The sequence below is a fragment of the Hydra vulgaris genome, chromosome 05, assembly GCF_038396675.1.
Source record: "Hydra vulgaris chromosome 05, alternate assembly HydraT2T_AEP".
In the NCBI taxonomy this organism is placed as follows: domain Eukaryota; kingdom Metazoa; phylum Cnidaria; class Hydrozoa; order Anthoathecata; family Hydridae; genus Hydra; species Hydra vulgaris.
The window spans coordinates 38,450,001-38,469,131 of record NC_088924.1 but is presented as its reverse complement, the minus strand read 5'-3'; the positions used below and the strand labels follow the sequence as shown (position 1 = coordinate 38,469,131).

General features: G+C 28.0%; 1 protein-coding gene across 3 annotated transcripts in view; it reads right to left on the bottom strand.

Moving 5' to 3' along the window:
* Window positions 1–19,131, bottom strand: part of LOC101239492 (gamma-aminobutyric acid type B receptor subunit 2) — a 101,139-nt gene that overhangs the window by 18,287 nt on the left and 63,721 nt on the right. For all 3 annotated transcript variants that reach the window (XM_065798110.1, XM_065798111.1, XM_065798112.1), the window contains 5 exons: window positions 18,867–18,932; window positions 18,539–18,736; window positions 8,138–8,462; window positions 5,854–5,937; window positions 3,667–3,817 (listed from right to left, as the gene is read on the bottom strand). In XM_065798110.1, the coding sequence (XP_065654182.1) occupies window positions 3,667–3,817; window positions 5,854–5,937; window positions 8,138–8,462; window positions 18,539–18,736; window positions 18,867–18,932 (824 nt within the window). The remainder of the gene's footprint in view (window positions 1–3,666; window positions 3,818–5,853; window positions 5,938–8,137; window positions 8,463–18,538; window positions 18,737–18,866; window positions 18,933–19,131) is intronic.

Genomic DNA, 19,131 nt, shown 5'->3' with positions numbered 1-19,131 from the left:
TGGTACTGGAGATAATTAAAGCTTTCACTAATTTTAATATTTTCATTATCTCATAGTTATCTTAAGTATTCAAGTATAATATCTATTTAATATTTAATATCTATATTTAATTATAATATCTCTATAATATATATTTGCCATATGTAAAAATTCTTTAAAGGTTTTCAAGTTGCAATAAAACTGCTGAAAACAAAAACAAAAAAAACAAATGCTTTGATAATTTTAGGGATAACAGCTATTATTACTGTGTATGGAGCTGCAACAACTCCATACACTACTGTGTATGGAGCTGCAAGCGTAATTGCAATCAAATGTTAGTACAGTGGAAATATAACTACTGATGAATGAGGCAGAAATATCCCAGTTTTGTGCAAGTGCTAAAGGAGTATTTGTACCTCCACTATTTATTTTTTTCAAAATTAAAACAAATTCATCTCTAATAATTGGAAATGAATCCATCTAAAATTCCACTGCCTTGTGGCTTTTGGTTAAGTAATGGCTACAGATGGGGTCTGAATAAAAATACTCATCTTGAGCAGATGTTAACTGCAACCAGCAACTGTTTTTTAGAAGGTTTCTTAAGCAATGACTTTAAGGATAAGCAAAACAATTCTGTTGACCAGCCTTAAACTCCTTGATCTATGAAGCTGGCATAGATGTTAACCTGTATTACATTGTTTTCAACCTAGGAAGATAAAAGCTGGATCTTCTTAATTCTACTCATAGATTTTGCTTGTGGCTCATTGATAGTGGCTATGCAACTCTTCCTATTATCTTCTAATAAGGTGCACCCAATTTAATGGTTCTGAGGCCTTAGAATATTTAAATTGAGTTTTAAATCAACAGGGTCAGAGAGGCCGATTCCATCAACCAATATATAGTATCAGTATTAACAGTGCCATGATATGCATGGATGGTGTCCCTTTTAATACTTTTGGTGTGCATTGCCAAGCCCAAATAAGGAGATCTAAGTTATGACTTTGGTTTAACTAGTAAGACTAAGACATTGCTTAGGATGTTAAGTTCTATGTAAAATTAGTCAAGCTCTATTTAAACTTAATTTATGCCCAAAGAAAACCAAAATAATAATTGTAAGAAACAATCCCCACTACCAAACTGTTTCTTCCATCAGTTGAATCTTATAACTTGCAAAACTTACCAGACTTGCTTGCTTTATGTGAGACTAATTTCAATTCAGCAGTTCCTTCATTAGATTCGAGTATTCATCAGATCAGTATTGACCGGTACTATCCTTTAATTTGCAAAGACTCTAATTGTCACATGCTTGGCTTGGGAGTTTACTTACGCACTAATTCACCTATTTGTTGAAAAATCAAACTTGAATCTATTGACCATTGCTTTATGTACTTCCGCTTAGCAGGTTTTCACTATTATCTTTCTGTTTGTTTTAATTAACTAATCTTATTAGTTCTCCTGAGGTTAAGGCTGAACTATTTGCAAAGAACTTTCCTTCTAATTAGACTCCTGAGTCTTATGGCCATACTATTCCTTCCATTCCAGTTAAACAGGTTAACCCATTTTTAGACATTCAAATCACTCCAGTTTTTGTTGCTAAAGTCATATCTCAAATAAATTTTTTTACAGTTTGTGGTCCAGACAACACTCCTGTCATTGTATTACAAAAGTGTTCATGAAACTATTTAATAAGTACTTGACTAAATCTTGTTTTCCTGTTTTCTGGACAATGGCATATAAGATTTGTCAATTGTTTTTAAGATTGGTCAATGTTTTTAAACTCTTTTGGCGTGTATGCCAGTTTTGCAAAATTTTTTGGCACATTTATGCTAGTTCATATGTATGCCAATTAAAGCTTTTTATTTGTCAGTTCGCAGTTATGCTAGTTTTTGCAACTGCTTCGCAGTTATGCTAGTTTGCACATATGCCAATGTTTGCAAATTCTTTTGGTGCAAATATGCCAGTTTGCACATATGCCAGCCTTCTCGCTCTATGACTGACTTGCTAACTGCTGTTACTGAAAATTTTTATTGGTGATTAGATAGAGGCAGCAAGGTTAAGACTTTTGCTTTTGACATAAGCTTGCTTCTATGATATATCAAGGAAATTTTTTGAGATTATCAAATTATTTCTTTATAACCGCTTTATCAAACTCATCCTCAAAAGCCAACCTCTTCTTTATTTCTAGTAAATTCTAGGGTACCTGAAGGTTCTATAATTGGTCCTGTTTTGTTTCTAATCTACATTAACGATCTTCCTGAAAACCTTAGATCTAAAGTGGCTTTATTCACTGATGATTCAACTTCATACTCTTGTCTTGACAAAAAAAATTTTCTGCATTTCTGTAACAGATTAGACTTTGCAGTGGCTTGTGAATTTTAACTCCAACAAAATTTAGTTATTTCCTGCAAAGAATTATCACAATACTGAAGACATTCCTCTCTATTAATGAATGGCAACCATCTTACTGAGTCCTCGTCTTCATGTCTTCATGGATTATTGTTCACATCTCTCTCATAAAAGCCATACAAACAATTGATTGTTAAGTTAGCATCTGCTAAGAAGCTATCATCTCTAGTTTCATCAACCAAAACTCATTCTCGCTTGACTAATCATTCAGCAAAGTCTTATCTTTTTACTGTATCTGTTCCTGCATGCTCTAAAAACTTTTATTTGTCAAGTTTTTTTCCTAGCACTTCATTACTTTAGAACTTTCTCCCATCTTCATGTTTTCCTGACTCATACAACCTACCACTTTTTATGTCTTGATTAATTTAAATTGTATTAAAATTTTTATAAAAATAGTATAAGTATTGTAATATAAACTTCAAGTGGATGGATAGATTGTCTAAAGACTGAAAACCAAAAGATTTTAGGATTTCTATAATAATAAATGTCACAGTACTTGGATGGCAATGTCAAATTTGGATTGCAAATATTGTAGTATTTATAATTACAGAGAATACAAAAATTGAATAAAAACATGTAATGAACTTTAAATAATTTGATTAAAATTAATTTTAAATCAAAGATAAAGTCCTACTAAAAGTAGGACTGCTTTCTTCCTACTAAAAGCTGTAGCAATGATTTTAAAAGATTTCTGTAGCAATGATTTTAAGTCTTTTATTACAAGCTGGAAAAATTGCATATTCATAGAAAAAGAAGTAACATTTAAGCTAAAGAAGTAAGCCAACACTTATTAAAAATTCAAACTTTAAAAAAACAATTTTAGCAACTTGAAATGAGTTGATTATTTGCATTTTTTATAATTTACAAAGATGAATCCTACAAGAATAAACTATTCAGTTGTCTTAAATTTTTACTTTTTATAACTTTGAAGGACATAAGCATGTAGAGATGGGATATAACATAATGACATAAGCATGGTGGGATATGACATAATGACAAAAGCATGAAGGGATATTACTTGGGTGAATTGATACTTTTGAGACATAAAATAATCCTATAAATATCCTAGATGATTGACAATTTTTATTTTAATCAAAATTTAAAACTATAACAACTTTCTTTTTAATTATCAAATAATAACTTGTTTACTAAAATTGGTTATGTTGGTCAATGTTGGTTATGCTATTAACTTGCTACTTCCCTTAAATACTCAAATACCTCTCTGTAAAAAATTTTTTAAATTATTCATTTAAATAAGCAAAACAAATAGAAAAAACTGACCCAACACTTCTATGTTTTATATTAGCAAAGAGAAAAAACAGTGAAAGGATAATACCAGCAGCTATAAAAATCCAAATTGTAATAAGCATCGGTAAACTGTAAACTATTGCCATTTCAATAATAACTGGTCCATCCATTGGAAATAAAAAACCTGTAATAAAACGTACAACCTATATAACAAAAAAAAAAAAAAGAAAAAAAACTTATATAGTAGTGTGCATATGTAAGTGTGTTTGATTATTAAAATTGTGCCATCTATAATAATAACAAAAAAAAAAAAAAAAGGAAAAACAAATAAATAAACAACTATCAAGGCTTGATAGTTTAATGTTTAAAAATGAACACTAGACCAGTTTAGTTTCACTAAACAATGTTTAAAATGACTGAAAATTTACTGTTTACTCTTAGATGTTTATTTAACAATAGGATTGTTAAAAAACCCCTCCTCCTTTTTATAATTTCAAAAAAATGTAGTATACTTTGGTAAAAACATTTAAAAAAAAATATATATATATTTTATTCTCAGATGTATTAAATGTATAGACTAATTTGTTTTTTATTTGTGCTTTCATGTTTTTCAAAAACTTGAACTATTTTAAATCATTACACAAAATAAATTAAGCCCTGGTGTCTAATAAACCACGTAATCTTAGCTTGTTGACAATCTCTTCAAGTGATTTGAAAGGATAAGCTTTACCATTTATATTTGCTATCTGTGAATATAACAACATATATATATATATATGTATATGTATACATACGTATGTATATGTAAACATATGTATATATATATGTATACATATGTATATATATATATATATATATATATATATATACATATATATATATATATATATATATATATATATATATATATATATATATATATATATATATATATATATATATATATATATATATATATACTCTTTCAACAACAATTAAGTTACATTTTAATGTTGTCCAAAAGTTAAAACAATTAAAATAATGTGGAAGTTTTTATGAGGTTTTATCATTTTTAAAAAAACCACTATAATGATTAGAAAGTCTTTTGAATTATTAGTGTTTTTTAGTTTTTGATTTTTTAAACATATTTTTCAAACATGCACAGAGTATTGCTATCTTTTTGCAGAGTATCATTGAATTTCTTACTGCCTGCTAGTGCTGCTACATTATATTATAGTCTGCTGCTACAAGGAAGTGCAGCTATATGGACTGTGGATTTGGTTTGGGCAAGTAATCTATTATCTGAAAAAAAACTTTATTCAAGTTTTTAAACTTTTTCTAATCTTATTAGCGTTCTCTTCAAAACCACAATTTAAGGAAGAAACCTTTCGATTACCATGCAAGACTTATAGTTACCCTTTTGTGTCAAGCCTCTAACAGTTTGAGGTCAGCAATTTATTGCTGTCCTTGTTTTTCCTAACACCAAGAGTTATATATATATATATATATATATATATAAATATATATATATATATATATATATATATATATATATATATATATATATATATATATATATATATATATACATATACATCTGCGTGTGTATATATATTAATTATTTATTGTTAACATTATATTTGAAAAAAATTCTAATAGTAAAAAATAAAGAGTACAAATTCAAATTTAAAGTTGATGCATTGATGTCAGCCTGTACCAATCGACATTGGCCAAAACTAGGCATTGGTACACCCTTAATTAAAAGTTATTTTGAAATATTGAAGTTATTTATTACTTATAATTTAAATAAACATTTTGATAAAACAATAAAAATTGATCAAAAGTGATTTTTAATTTTATGTAAGAGAGTTTTGCGAATTATAAAGTTGTTAAAAAACTCAAAGTTTCAAAGTTATTTATTCGTACTATAAATAAGAATTTTTTCTTGACTTGAGATATATTTTAGTTAAATTTAATTTTTATTATTTTATATATATATATATATATATATATATATATAATATATATATATATATATATATATATATATATATATATATATATATATATATATATATATATATATATATATATATATATATATATATATTGAAAAGAAAATTTTTAATTATTAAATTTTATAATATTATCATAAAAATATAACTACAATAATTGTATATCTATAAATTATATAAATTAACTATAATAAAAGATATTAAAAATAATAACTAAATTTCATACCTGGCATTATCAATTTTTGTTTGGTAGTGTTAAGATAAGCCTTTCTAAGATTTGAACTGAAATACCCAATTTCATTATAGGTTCCTTTATTTATATAAAAAAAGAAATATTATATACACATTTATACACAAATATATAAAAAAAACAAGTTGACACACATAAATGTTGTGTGATCTATGGTGACTTGTTGACACAATAGAGATTAGTATCCTCTTTAATAGTTTTTTTCTGCTCTATATATTTAGCAACAACATTTTTTATTTACACTATGCAAATTGTGTTCTTTTTTAACTAAATGAGGTGCTATTTACACTTTTTTACAATAAAAGTGGTGTACATATTAACTTGATGAAAATAATATATATACTGCGATACATTTTTATTGCAAACACTTTTTTAAAAAATATTGCATTCAGAAGCAATTAACACATTTATGGTATTACACTCATTTGTTCAAAGTTTAAATACAAACAACATGTTATTCTCTATTGTTCTACACTTTAGATCTTTTAAATGCTAAAATAAAATGCTTTTAATGCAACAAAAGTGTTTACACTAAGTTGTTTACATTAGGTAAGTGTTTAGATTAGGTGGTAATTCACTGCTTAAAAAAATATTTTTTAGACCTTTTACTAAAAATGAACTTTGGTACTTAAGGTCCTTGAGTTAGTCATTATAGATTAACTTAAAAAATATGGTTTTTTAAATTAATTTATAATGAATAACTTAAGGACCTTAAGTACCAAAACATTTTAAACAACATATAAAAATTTTTATGTAGTTGATTTTATATAAAGTGCAAAAATGGGTCAAGGGGTGTGGTAATACTTCTAACTTTTAACAATAAAAATATTTTATCAATAAGGTTTTATAAATATATTTAAAAAAATTTTTAATAGTAATTCATTCTCAGCATGGCTGCAAGCAACCACTATTAAGTTGGGAGTTACTTGAAAACTAAGAATAGCGTTAAAAAGCAAGAAAATGGTTGACAGAAGGCTTAAAAGGTTGTAGATTGTATGAGTTATAAAAACATAAAGATGAGAGAGAGTTCCAAAGAATTGATGTGCATGGAAAAAGACTAGACAAACAAAATTTTTTTGAGCATAAAGGGACAGATACAGTAAAAGAATGCAACTTTGCTAAGTGACAAGACAAGCAAGAAGGAGTTTTGGTTGATGAAACTCACGACAATAGCTTACTTTAACGGCAATCATAAAAATATTTGTAGAAAAAAAAGAGAGAATCAAAAAATGAGACAGTGGCTCATTGTTGGCAGCTAAAGTAGGTCCAACTTCATTTACAATATATTTTTGGATCTTGCAAGAGGGAAAAAGTTATCGGAAGAAGATGAATAAGAGACTTTTAGAGGTAAAGAATAGAATTTAAAGCACGGCTACAGAGGAGAGATCAGATTCTTAATTGGCTGCTTGTTCTAAAGGAACAAAAATTGGGGAACTCCGCTTTTTACTTGTACCTAATCAGAGTAATTACCATTTGTTGCTACTCTTTGTTTTGTGAGAAAGTTTCTTATCCAATAGAGACCATTAACTCCATAGGTTTTTAGTTTCAAAGGATAAAAATCATGTGGGACTTTGTCGAATGCTTTTTCAAAGTCAAGGTAAACATTATCAAAAGGAAGACCTTTATCTAAATTAAGTGTCCATGTATTGATTACAGTAAGAAGATTTGTTTCACAAAAGCGCCTTGGATAAAAACCCTTTTGACTAGGAGTTAGCAGATTATTTTTTAATAGGTGAGTAAAAATATGCTTTTGTATTATTTTTCAAATATTTTGACTATGGTGCATGTTAAACTAGTTTTTTTTAATAAAAGGTCTTATAACACAGATTTACATCTATGCCAGCTTAATAGATGAAGAAGGGGTACAAGATTAGTCAGCATAACTTTTCTGCTTACCTCTAAAGTCTTTGCCTAGGATACTTTCGAAAGGAGTTAAAGTCAATTTAATTTTAAAGCTACTTGCTGAAATGGTTTCCAAAACAATGAAAATAAATACAAATTTTTTTTAGAGAGAATGAAAAAATAAAAGCATAATTTATAAATCATTATTACTTTTATTAATTGCATGGAATCAAAAAAAAGAAAAAAAAAAAATGAATATTTGTACTACTTGATAAAATTTGTTTTGTTTTATGATTAACATATTCTAGAGGAAACCAAAATTTTAAATAAAATGGAGTAGATATAATAACAGTAAATGTAAATTGAAAACTTTTTTATTTAGTTTAATATTAATAAAATTAACAAAAATAATTTATACCATTTGGACTAAATTGAATGTAAAGTATATCTCCAAATCTATCTCTTGAATTATTGCCCAAATAGCTGTATTGCCCAGAAACTCCTTGAAATTTGATTTTTTCCATCAAGTAAGCCAATTTCATAACATGACTTGCATTTCTTCTTAAAAGTAAATCTATGCTAAAGTTGTCTAACTCTTTTTCAGCTGTATCTAACAAAATAGCTAATGCCCATAACCCATCATATGCATACATTGAAAGCTCATTATAGATAATTGATTTTGGTGGTACATGATATAAAGAGTTTACTTGCTCTTTAACAAGTTGCCATATTTGGTCTGCTGTCTGAAAATTTAAAAGAAAAAAGTATATATATATATATATATATATATATATATATATATATATATATATATATATATATATATATATATAGTTATATATATACAAAATTTATAGCAATATTTGTTTTATTTAATAATGTATAAAAAAAGTGCAAAACATTTTGAATAAATAGTTTAACTAATTAATTATATGCTTTTTTAAAAAGACAAAGCGCTTTTTTTTTTCTAATAATTTTACAGATTATAAAGCCATTTAATTTATCATTATGGTAAATGCTTTTAAAAAGGATTTAAACATCAAAGATATTCTTTCCATTTTAAACTTATACACTTCTGACAATTTTTAAAATGTTTTTTAAGCTGGTTAAAAATAAAGTCTATTTTTGGACGTGATGAAACTTCTAAAGTCATTTTTTATGTCCACTTCAGAAAATGATTTGATATGTTTGATGCATTTGTTGCAAACAAGAAATGATTTCTTGTTTGCAACAAATGCATCAAACATATATAAAAAATATGAAAGTGGTAATTAGTTAAAGCCAGTTTGACTTTAGAAGGGTTTCTCCACGCAACAGCATAAAAAAAAAAGTTTTATCATAAAATCTATATACATTGAAGTTTTACTAGTAACGCGTTTTCAACTATTATGGATAAAAAAAAAATTATGCTGTTTTTTCCTCAACAAACAAACAAACAAAAAAAAATCAAAATCTTTGTTAGTTAAAAAAAAAAAACTTGTTTTTAGTTGTCCACCATTTGACATTTGTACCCCAAGGGAACAAGTTTATAGTTTTAACTTATGAAGTAAATTAATTCCTTAATTGCAAATTTGGAACAAATTAAATTTTTAAAACAATGTTAAACAACTTGAATAATTAGATAATCATTTTATACAAATATACCCCTAAAATATTAAATTAGCAAATGATCAAATATATATATATATATATATATATATATATATATATATATATATATATATATATATATATATATATATATATATATACATATACATCAACTAAGATGTACTTTGGTCTCAATATATAAAATACATGGCAACCCAAGTTGTAACTCTTAAAAACACATAATTGAAAAAACCTGCATAAAAATTTGTAGTTTTTTCTTAATACTTTTGTGTCTTTAAAACTTCAAGTAAACTTTATTTGCAAGAGAGTAATCGTGTTACCTCATGTTATCTGAATCGTGTTACCTCATGTTATCTGATAGTTCAGCTTTTTGACAGAACAAATAATTCATAAACTGTGCTAATTTTTCAATTCAATCAGCAAAGGGAAAACCCAAACTCCACATCTGAATGATGTGGAGCTTGGGCTTTCTCCTCTCTGTTTTTAAAACACAAATTAAGTTTAATTCGCTTAATACCCTATTTTAATCTAACGTTTTTTCTATACAGCTGTGAAAACTATCAAATTCTTGCACTAGAGAATGATCTTTTTATAATTATTTTTTATAATTCTCTAAACCCGGGTATTTCCAACAGCATAAACCCTATTAAAGCAAGATCAATTATAACTTCTATTTTGAGTTTCGAATGAGTAAGACCATTGAATAAATTTTGCTGCATTTGAATGTTCTAAAACATATTGCTTAAAAATTTTAACAAGTTTGATGAAACAAAATTTTGAAAGCAGTATATATACTCAACACAAAACAGTAAACTTTACAAGCTATGAATAGTTATATAATAGATTCAAAATTATGTAAAACTTTGTAAAATGATGAGATTTAATAAGTGGAAATAAATTTAAATGAACATGAACTTCATCCAACAATACTTTTGGCAATTTGCACTTTAAGTGCTTTTTTATTTTATTTTCACCTATATTTAGATTTATCAAATTCTTGTGAAAATATTGTTCTCTTGATTATGAAATATCCAGAACACCTAGAAAAAACTTTTAATAAATTAAATAATGAATAATGTGAATGAAAAAAGTAAATGTCAAAAATGTGAATATTTTATTCTGCTATAATCTTAAACAATTTTTACAATAACTTTATATTTCTTTTTGTAAAAAAGCAACGAAATTGAGCATAAAGAACTATTTGTATTTAAGCTTTCTGCATAATTTTTCTCTGTTTCCAGTGTAATTTTTGAGTCACAAAAAATATGCAAATATAATAATTAGATTTAGCAGATTTTCTATTTCTTTTTTTTAGCGCAAATCCTATGCTCGCATATCTTGTTATTTGGTTCGCTTAATAAGTAAATGTGAATCTGGTCAATTTAGAGCAAAGAGACAAACGTTAAGTTTTGGAAAGCAAGATTCCATTGATAAAGCTGAATACAAATAATTTATAAACAAATGTGAACAAAATGTACCAATTGGTGGACACATCATTAGAAAAAAATTTTAGATTTTGTATAAGAACTCAACATAATAAGCTTTAAGGCTTCTAGATGGAAATGAAAGATGTGAAAATACAAAGTTGTTGTTTTTCAAACTATTTCTGGAAAGTAAAGATCGTGCACAGATTAAATGACAGCAATGTTGGCAGCAAACCTATTTGCCCATGATCCTCTTAAGGTATGATTTGAGGGATATTTACAATGCTGACAAGTTTAGATTTTTTTTATCAACAGCTTCCTACAAAAACCTTTAATCTAAAGGTGAACGATCTCCAGAAAGAAAAGTTTTGCTAAGTTCATTTAACCAGCCTAGCAGTAGGAAATGTGGTTTGTGAAAAGCTGCTTATGTTGATAATTGAAAAGGCAGAAAAACTACAATGTTTCAAAGATGTCAAAAGCCTATTTTGTCAGTACAAGTCCAAGTTAATTGCTTGGAGAGATAGTCAACAAGCAAAAATCAAATGGTTTATTAGATGAAGAATTAGCTGTTGATGATTACAAAAATATAGATTTTGAGATCTTCAAAAATGAAACAATTGCTATAACAGATCAAAAAATTCTGAATGCCATGTTAATAAATGATTTTTTTTTTTCAGGAAATTTTTTTTTGCTGAATTCCCTTTTTTGTTTCAAGCTATTAAAGCATATATTTATATATGTATATGTATATATATATATAGGGATGCGTGAATTTCAATTTTACGTTAGCCGAAATATGCTTAAAAAAGTGTTTCCAAATTTTTCATGAAGCGTCAAAGTCATCCTCTGCCTTAACAATATTACTAAACTTGTTGATGGTTTAAGAATAGATATAGTTGTTTTTTATAATCTTCATATTTTAATTAATAATTTCAGTATAAAATACATTTAAGTATTTACAAATAAATGACATTTACGACAAGCTGAAAAAGTTATCATGGAAGAAGGAAAACAAAGTTATCATCGAAGTAAAAGTTTGTTCTCGACAATTTTTAAAACTTCAACAAGAAAAAGTATTTTTCTTTTAATACTGAAAATTTAAGGAAATTTTATAGATTGGAATATATGCTAAAATCACTGGGAATTTTGGTAGTAGATTCACTTTTTCTGAAAAAAAGTAGTAGTAATTATGCCGTGAAATGTTTTGATTCTGATGTCACGTGACAATTGAACTAGTTTTTAATTGGACTTTTTTAAATCTGTATTGGTTTAGCAAAATAAATATTATTTATAATTAATATATTTTATAGCATTGCAGTTCATATGAATTCAGAAAAAAGTTTTCCTGTTACGTTTTTTAAAACTGGGCTTGCAAAGCAGTATTTAATAGACAATTTTACATTTGCCCCAGATAATAATGAAAACAAATGCTACAATGGACATGTTTTGTTATTGTATATTCAACAATCCAAGTCGACTTTAAAAACTGCCAAAAGCATTTATAAAAATTTTGCTTTTTATTCAACTCATAGCCAGATATATAATTTGGTCAAGAAATACAAAAAAGTGTACAACCTTAAGTCATCTAACAAAAGAAAACTTGAAGAGTTATGCAAAATCGTTTTTAAAAGTAATAAGCCATCAACAGTGGCAAAAAGTAGTTTTTGTGAATCATCTAATTTACTTTTAGCACCTATTCAGGCAAAACTGCATAAACCTTCTACTTCTTTTGTGTATCAAAAACCAATTAAAGAACTGGATTGTAACATTACTTCTAGAAATCAATTGTTAAAAAAGAGATTATTTTTTATGTATAAATATAATGCAAAAATGAAATCCGATCATAAAGATAAACTAACTAACCTAAAAGCAAGAATTAAAGCAGATCCTTATGTAATTAAAAGATTAAATCAAACTATTAAAAGGAAAAACTTAACTATTTCAATTTTAAGGCAAAAATTAGCCGAAGTTTCAGCAAAAAGTTTGATACTAAAAGAAAATAAATGTTTAAAAAAACATATAAAGATAATAAAGCTTAAAAAGAAAGAAAAACAAAATGACTGGAGTTATACCAATTTGATTAAAGATAACCGGATAAAGGGTCTAGAACATGAAAATATGAACTTGCTATACGAATTGGATAAGTTAAAGGATTCTGCTAATGAACATTTGCCATTCAAAAAAGATAAAAAAACATTTACATGGCAGCTACGATTAATGATTTATGATGCCATTGTTAACCAGGTACCAACAAAAAGTATTCCAATTTTGTTTCCAAAAATTTTTAAACATTTAGGCATTGCACATATAGAAAATTTCCCACATCGTAGCACAGTTGAAGAGATGGTTCGTGAATTAGGTATAATCAGTGACCTTCATGCTGCTGAAGTTGCGATTTCTACAGCCAATCTTACCCTTGGGTTTGATGCAACAACCCAAGAAGGAGTACATATAAACTCTATTCATTTTACAACCAAAACACAGTGTCATGTTATAGCAATAGATCAGTTATCAGGTGGTACTGCTCACGATTATCAAACTCATGTTGTATCTTCAATAGATCAACTTGCCTTTTTGTATTCTGATTTCCATAATTGTGACTATCAAAAGAGCTGCTCAAAAATTATTCAAAACATTACAAACTCTATGACCGTGTTGCCACTAATCATGCAACTGTTCAGCTAATAAATTCTTCATGGGGAAAAGTTTTAAATGAATTTAATTGTCACTTACACCCTCTTGAAACAATATCCAGCTCTTGCAGGTCTGCATTAAAAATGATTGAAACACATAATGGAGTGCTGTTTGGGAAAGATTGTATCGCTGGTAATATAGTTTTACAATTGAATAAGATGCGATACAAAGATGGTAAAGGAGATCCTAAAGGTTTTAAAATCTTTTTAGATGAGATGAAACTTCCCAAAGGACTCATTCCCCGTTACAGAGGGAACAGATTGCATATTTTGTTTCATATATGTGGTATATTAATCCAGCACTACAACTTATTTATTAAATTTTTAAGTACCAGTACAGTTTCATGTGGAAGGCTACAAAGTAGTTTAAGAATAGACTTTATTAATGAAACAGCTAAAAAAGAAATGTGCGTCTTAGGGCTATTGGGAAAGACTTTAACAGGACCATGGATGACATTATTTTATCAGTCAGCTACAGGAAGTTTAAGTCATATTGAAGGGATAAAATTGGTTGAAAATGTTTAAAAAAATCTTTATCATGTAAAAGACAATCCTATATTGTTATTTAGCACAAAAGATTTGTTCGGAAATATAATTGAAAATGATAAGATCTTTGAAGAAATTGCTTTGGTGTGCCCAAAAGACAAAGAAGTTGAACAAATGATTGTATCCTGTTTATCAGCTATTATTGCTGTTTTAGAAAGACAGTATAAAAGATATTTTAATTTGGAGGTATCAGAACAACTTATAAAAGAGACGCAGACAGCCAGGCTTCATAATATTGATGCAGAAGAAGTCATGAGTATGTTCAGTGCTGCTAAACATCGTGCTCCTAACTCTACTTTATGTTTTTTGTCATCAAAATTAAGAGCAATAAAAAATAATGTAAGTGATTACATTGACCAAGTAGATAAAGATGAGAAAATGAAAGTTGTCTACTGGGCAATAAATAAAGCCAGAAAAAAGAGAGAGTTAAATAAAAAAAATATTTATGAAATAAAGCTTGAAATGATTGGTCGTAACATGTTGAAGAAGCAAAAAAAAGAGGATAAAAGTAGAAAAACATTGGCTCTTCAAATTCAAAACCTTAGTTTGTCAGATATTTTAACAAAATTTCAAGAACTAGAGTCTAAGCAATTATCAGACCTTTCCGATATGCTATCAGATACAGTAGTTGGTAGAAACATTTGCTATTTATGGTTTAATTCAGAAATGCAAGAAGCAGTTCTTTATTTTGGTAAACTTTTTTAAATATTAACGCGTTGGTTAATATTTAAAAAAGGCTATTTTCATAGCCACATATCTTTTAAAAACATTATGCGGCTTTGAAGTTTTTGTAGTTTTAACTTTTATGAAATAAATGAATATAACTATTAGTTTGTGTTGACCCCTTTTTTTTTCATTTACTGCATTTCTTTTACTACATATTTTGTTTTACCTAAAAACATAAACTTTTGAAAATTATTTACTTACACCACCAACCTTAACTACCTACCACACACCAACCCTCCTACCACCTATATACACCCTTGAATATACCCATTAATCTTTGCTACCCAGAGACAATTGATTTTTTCTTTATTTTTATATTGATCACTTATTTATCAACAAATAAATTTTGAATCTCATTGACTTATGTTGTTAATTACAAAAAACTCATCCACTTTGGGGTGGGTGTCAGAGGCACTACCCCCCCCCCCCGCGCCCCCGATCATTTGTATTTACTGCAACTACTAACAAAATGTTTCTTATTTTTTGCAGCTTTCAATTGGTACCAAATTTATGTAAATTGGATCATTTTTACGGAAGTTATGATTAATTTAAGTTGATAATTACAAATTGCGGTCACAACATTATTCAACTTTCCCTATAAAAATTTTTGTGCCTAAAAAACTCATAACTTTCTTAAATGACATCAAAAAATAAAAAATTTGGTATCATTTTTTAGTAATTAAAAACTACTTCTAATGATATCTTTGATTTTAATACCACAGAATTTTGATTTTTTTTTACCACATACCTAATATATATATATATATATATATATATATATATATATGGGGTCGTCCATAAAGTACGTACGCTCATAGGGGGGAGGGGGGGGGGGGGGGTCTTCAAAAAGCGTACGAAAGCGTATGGGAGGGGGGGGGGGGGGAGAGGGTTCAATTTAAAAGTACGTACTTCGATTTTCTAATTTATCACAATTAACCAGCTAATCAATAGAAAAGTTACATTCTGACTAAAGATTCTAGTTTGCCAACATAAAAAGATGTATGGTATATGAAGTAGAGGGTCTAGTTTTCCTCTATGCACACACATGTATGGGCGCCCTCAGAATTTTTTGATGTTCCAGATAGGACACTTTCACACATCGTGCAAACTCATAACTTAAGTTTGTTTATACCTATGCCAAATGAGGAGGCCTTGCAAAATATCGGGATGGCGGAGGCCTGTGAACAAAAAGCCTTAAAACGCTTACCTTCCCGACCCCCAAAATGAGAGGGGTGTAAATTTTGCATGGTTATAACTTTTAGATTTGGAAAAAAATTTGGATGTCCTCCGCCATCCAAATTTTTTGCAAGGCCACCTCATTTGGCATATTAACAAACTTAAGTTTGCACGTTGTGTGAAAGTGTTCTACCATCAAAAATCAAAACATCAAAAAATCCTGAGGGGGCCCATGCACACATGCCCGCCCTTATATACTGGCCCTGAGTAAGACCTGAGGGCAGTGGTTGATGGGACGGAGTCACCCCAAAAAAAACGTGTCAATGGCGTCTCAAAGACCGCTAGGTTTTGCTAAAATAAAAAGCTTCTTAAAATAGCAAAAGGGCACAAAATTTGCTGTTGCTCCCTCCCACTGGGTTTTACCCTTTGTTTTCAATATTACTGATCTCACCTTAGACTCGTTTTTTACTTACTAAAGAGGGGTGCCTGAAAAAAACGTCCACCTTAAGTATAGTTTATTTACATTTGATTCGTTAAAAAAATAAAAAAAGTTTTCCTAGACTTCACCGAGAATCGAACCTGGATCTCCGTCAACTATTGCCGCCGCATAAACCTTTCGCCCAAATACACACTTACTTTAGTAAATTTTAAATTTATTTAAATTATTATTTGCATTTATACTTGAAGACATTTTTAAAATGCGTAAGCAAAGAGCTTTGGGGTAGTATAAAGTATCTAAGGTAGACTCCATCTTTTTTTTTTTTAATTAAACTTTTTAATTAGGAAAAAAAAAAAAGGAGGGATGGGGGGGGGGGGGGGTTATTTTTGGGGGGGGGGGTATTTTAGAAACGTACGTACTTTTAAGGGGGGGGGGGGGGGTGGGTGGGGACATAAAAGTACGCATGGCAACAGGGGGGAGGGGGAGGGGGTCAAATTTCAAAATTTTTGGCGTACGTACTTTATGGACGACCCCTATATATATATATATATATATATATATATATATATATATATATATATATATATATATATATATATATATATATATATATATATATATATATACATATACACACACATATATACACACACATATATACACACACATTTATATATAGATATATATATATACATATATATATAATATATATATATACGTATATACAATAATAAATATCTTAATATATATAAAGGGCAATGTGTGTGTGTTTGTTTGTTTGTTCTCTATAGAAATCCAAACCGCCGGACCCCGGGGTCAGGGGGGACCATTTTTTGGGCCCATTTTTGTGTACAGATATTAGGTAAGCCAGTTTAAATATTGGCCCGGGCAACGCCGGGTAACTCCAGCTATCTTTTCTTCTTATCTTATCTTAATCTTCTTAATATATATAAAGGGCAATGTGTGTTTGTGTGTGTGTTTGTTTGTTCTCTATAGAAATCCACCGATATCGATGAAATTTGGCATGGGGGTAGTCCTTGAGGGGGAGAAGGTTCTTAGCTGGGTTTTGACCCCGTACCCCGATCCCCGGAGTCAAGGGGGCCCAAAAATGGGCCCCCTGACCCCGGGGTCAGGGGGGACCATTTTTTGGGCCCATTTTTGGGCCCATCTTTGTGTACAGATATCAGGTAAGCCAGTTTAAATATTGGCCCGGGCAACGCCGGGTAACTCCAGCTAGTTTATTATAATATACATATAATAATAAATATTTATTATAATATACATATGTATGTATATATATATAATAAATATTTATTATAATATATATATATATACATATATATATATATATATATATATATATATATATATATATACATATATATATATATATATATATATATATATATATATATATATATATATATATAATATTTATATTTTTACATCATAAACAAAATAATCAAAATTTTTTGTAGACAAAGGTACTATTTTCTGCCCAAAAACATTTTGTGTAGGTTCATAATCTGCTTTCTTAAAAAATATCATCAAGTTGTATAAAACCAGCTGGTTGATTGGTTAGAAACTGTATATTTTTAATAATATAAATAATCAAAAATGATTTTTTCCTTTTTGAAAATTAGTTCCTTTCCCGCATTATTTGATTGGTCATTTAGCAGTTAAAACAGGAATAAATAAAAACTTTTTAAAAGAGGAGATAAAGCAAAGTGAGTTCTAAGTTAACACATATTAGACACAATAATACATAAAACAATTAAAATGTAAAGACTTTTATGCCTTATGACTTTTATGCCTGATGATTTTTATGCTCCATATTGTGAAATGTCATTACTTTGGACAGTGGAGTAACTTTGGACAAAAATGTTGAATAAAACTTTCTTTAGTAGAAAAAGTTTACTCAAAGTTTCTAATAAACTTTGAGAAAATTTTTTCCACTTGAAAGAATTCTACTCAAAGTTTTGAGTAAAACTCTTTCTTGTAATAAGAGTTTTACTCAAAGTTTTTGCCCAAAGTTACCCCACTGTCCAAAGTAACATAAGTACTGACTTATTTGTGGTTATCTTGATTTATCACTTTGAAGTAAAAAAAAAAAGCATTTTGGTCATGATGTATGTTGTTTACTAATTATTTTACATACCTAAAAGAAAAACAAGAAAAATGAAAAAAGCTTTAAAAAATCATACTTTATTAGCAATTGTGTTTACACCATCTTTTCTTAAGGGCTGAAATTTTAAGTATATGAATCCTTTGCTAGCAATAATAAGTTGCTCAGAAGTACAATTTATATTGCCAAGATTTTTTGAACTGTACCAATCACTAAATACATCTTCAAATAAAACAATCCATTGATATTTTGGACCTGTCATATTTTGACTGTAAGCCTAAAAATAGATGATAAATGATAAAAAATGTTCATTAAAATATTATAAACAAAAAAAATTTGTTTAAATATATACTAAATTTATTTTTTAATCATCTTCAAAACAATACAGAAAATGTGAAACTTCTTACTTGACAAAAAATGTACTTAAGGCTTGCTGCTTTTACTCCTAACATAATGATTCGGATATCTAACACCTAAAGCAGTTATACTTGCATGAGTCTATTATACATTATTATACTTGCATGAGTCTTATTCACAAGCTTGTATGGTTACATAAAAAGAGCAATTAAGTAGTATGCAATAAATTTAAATAAATTCATAAAAAAGTTATAAAAAAAAGAAATAAAATAAACCTTAAAAAAAAAATTTACTTAAACTGTTTAATTATTATTT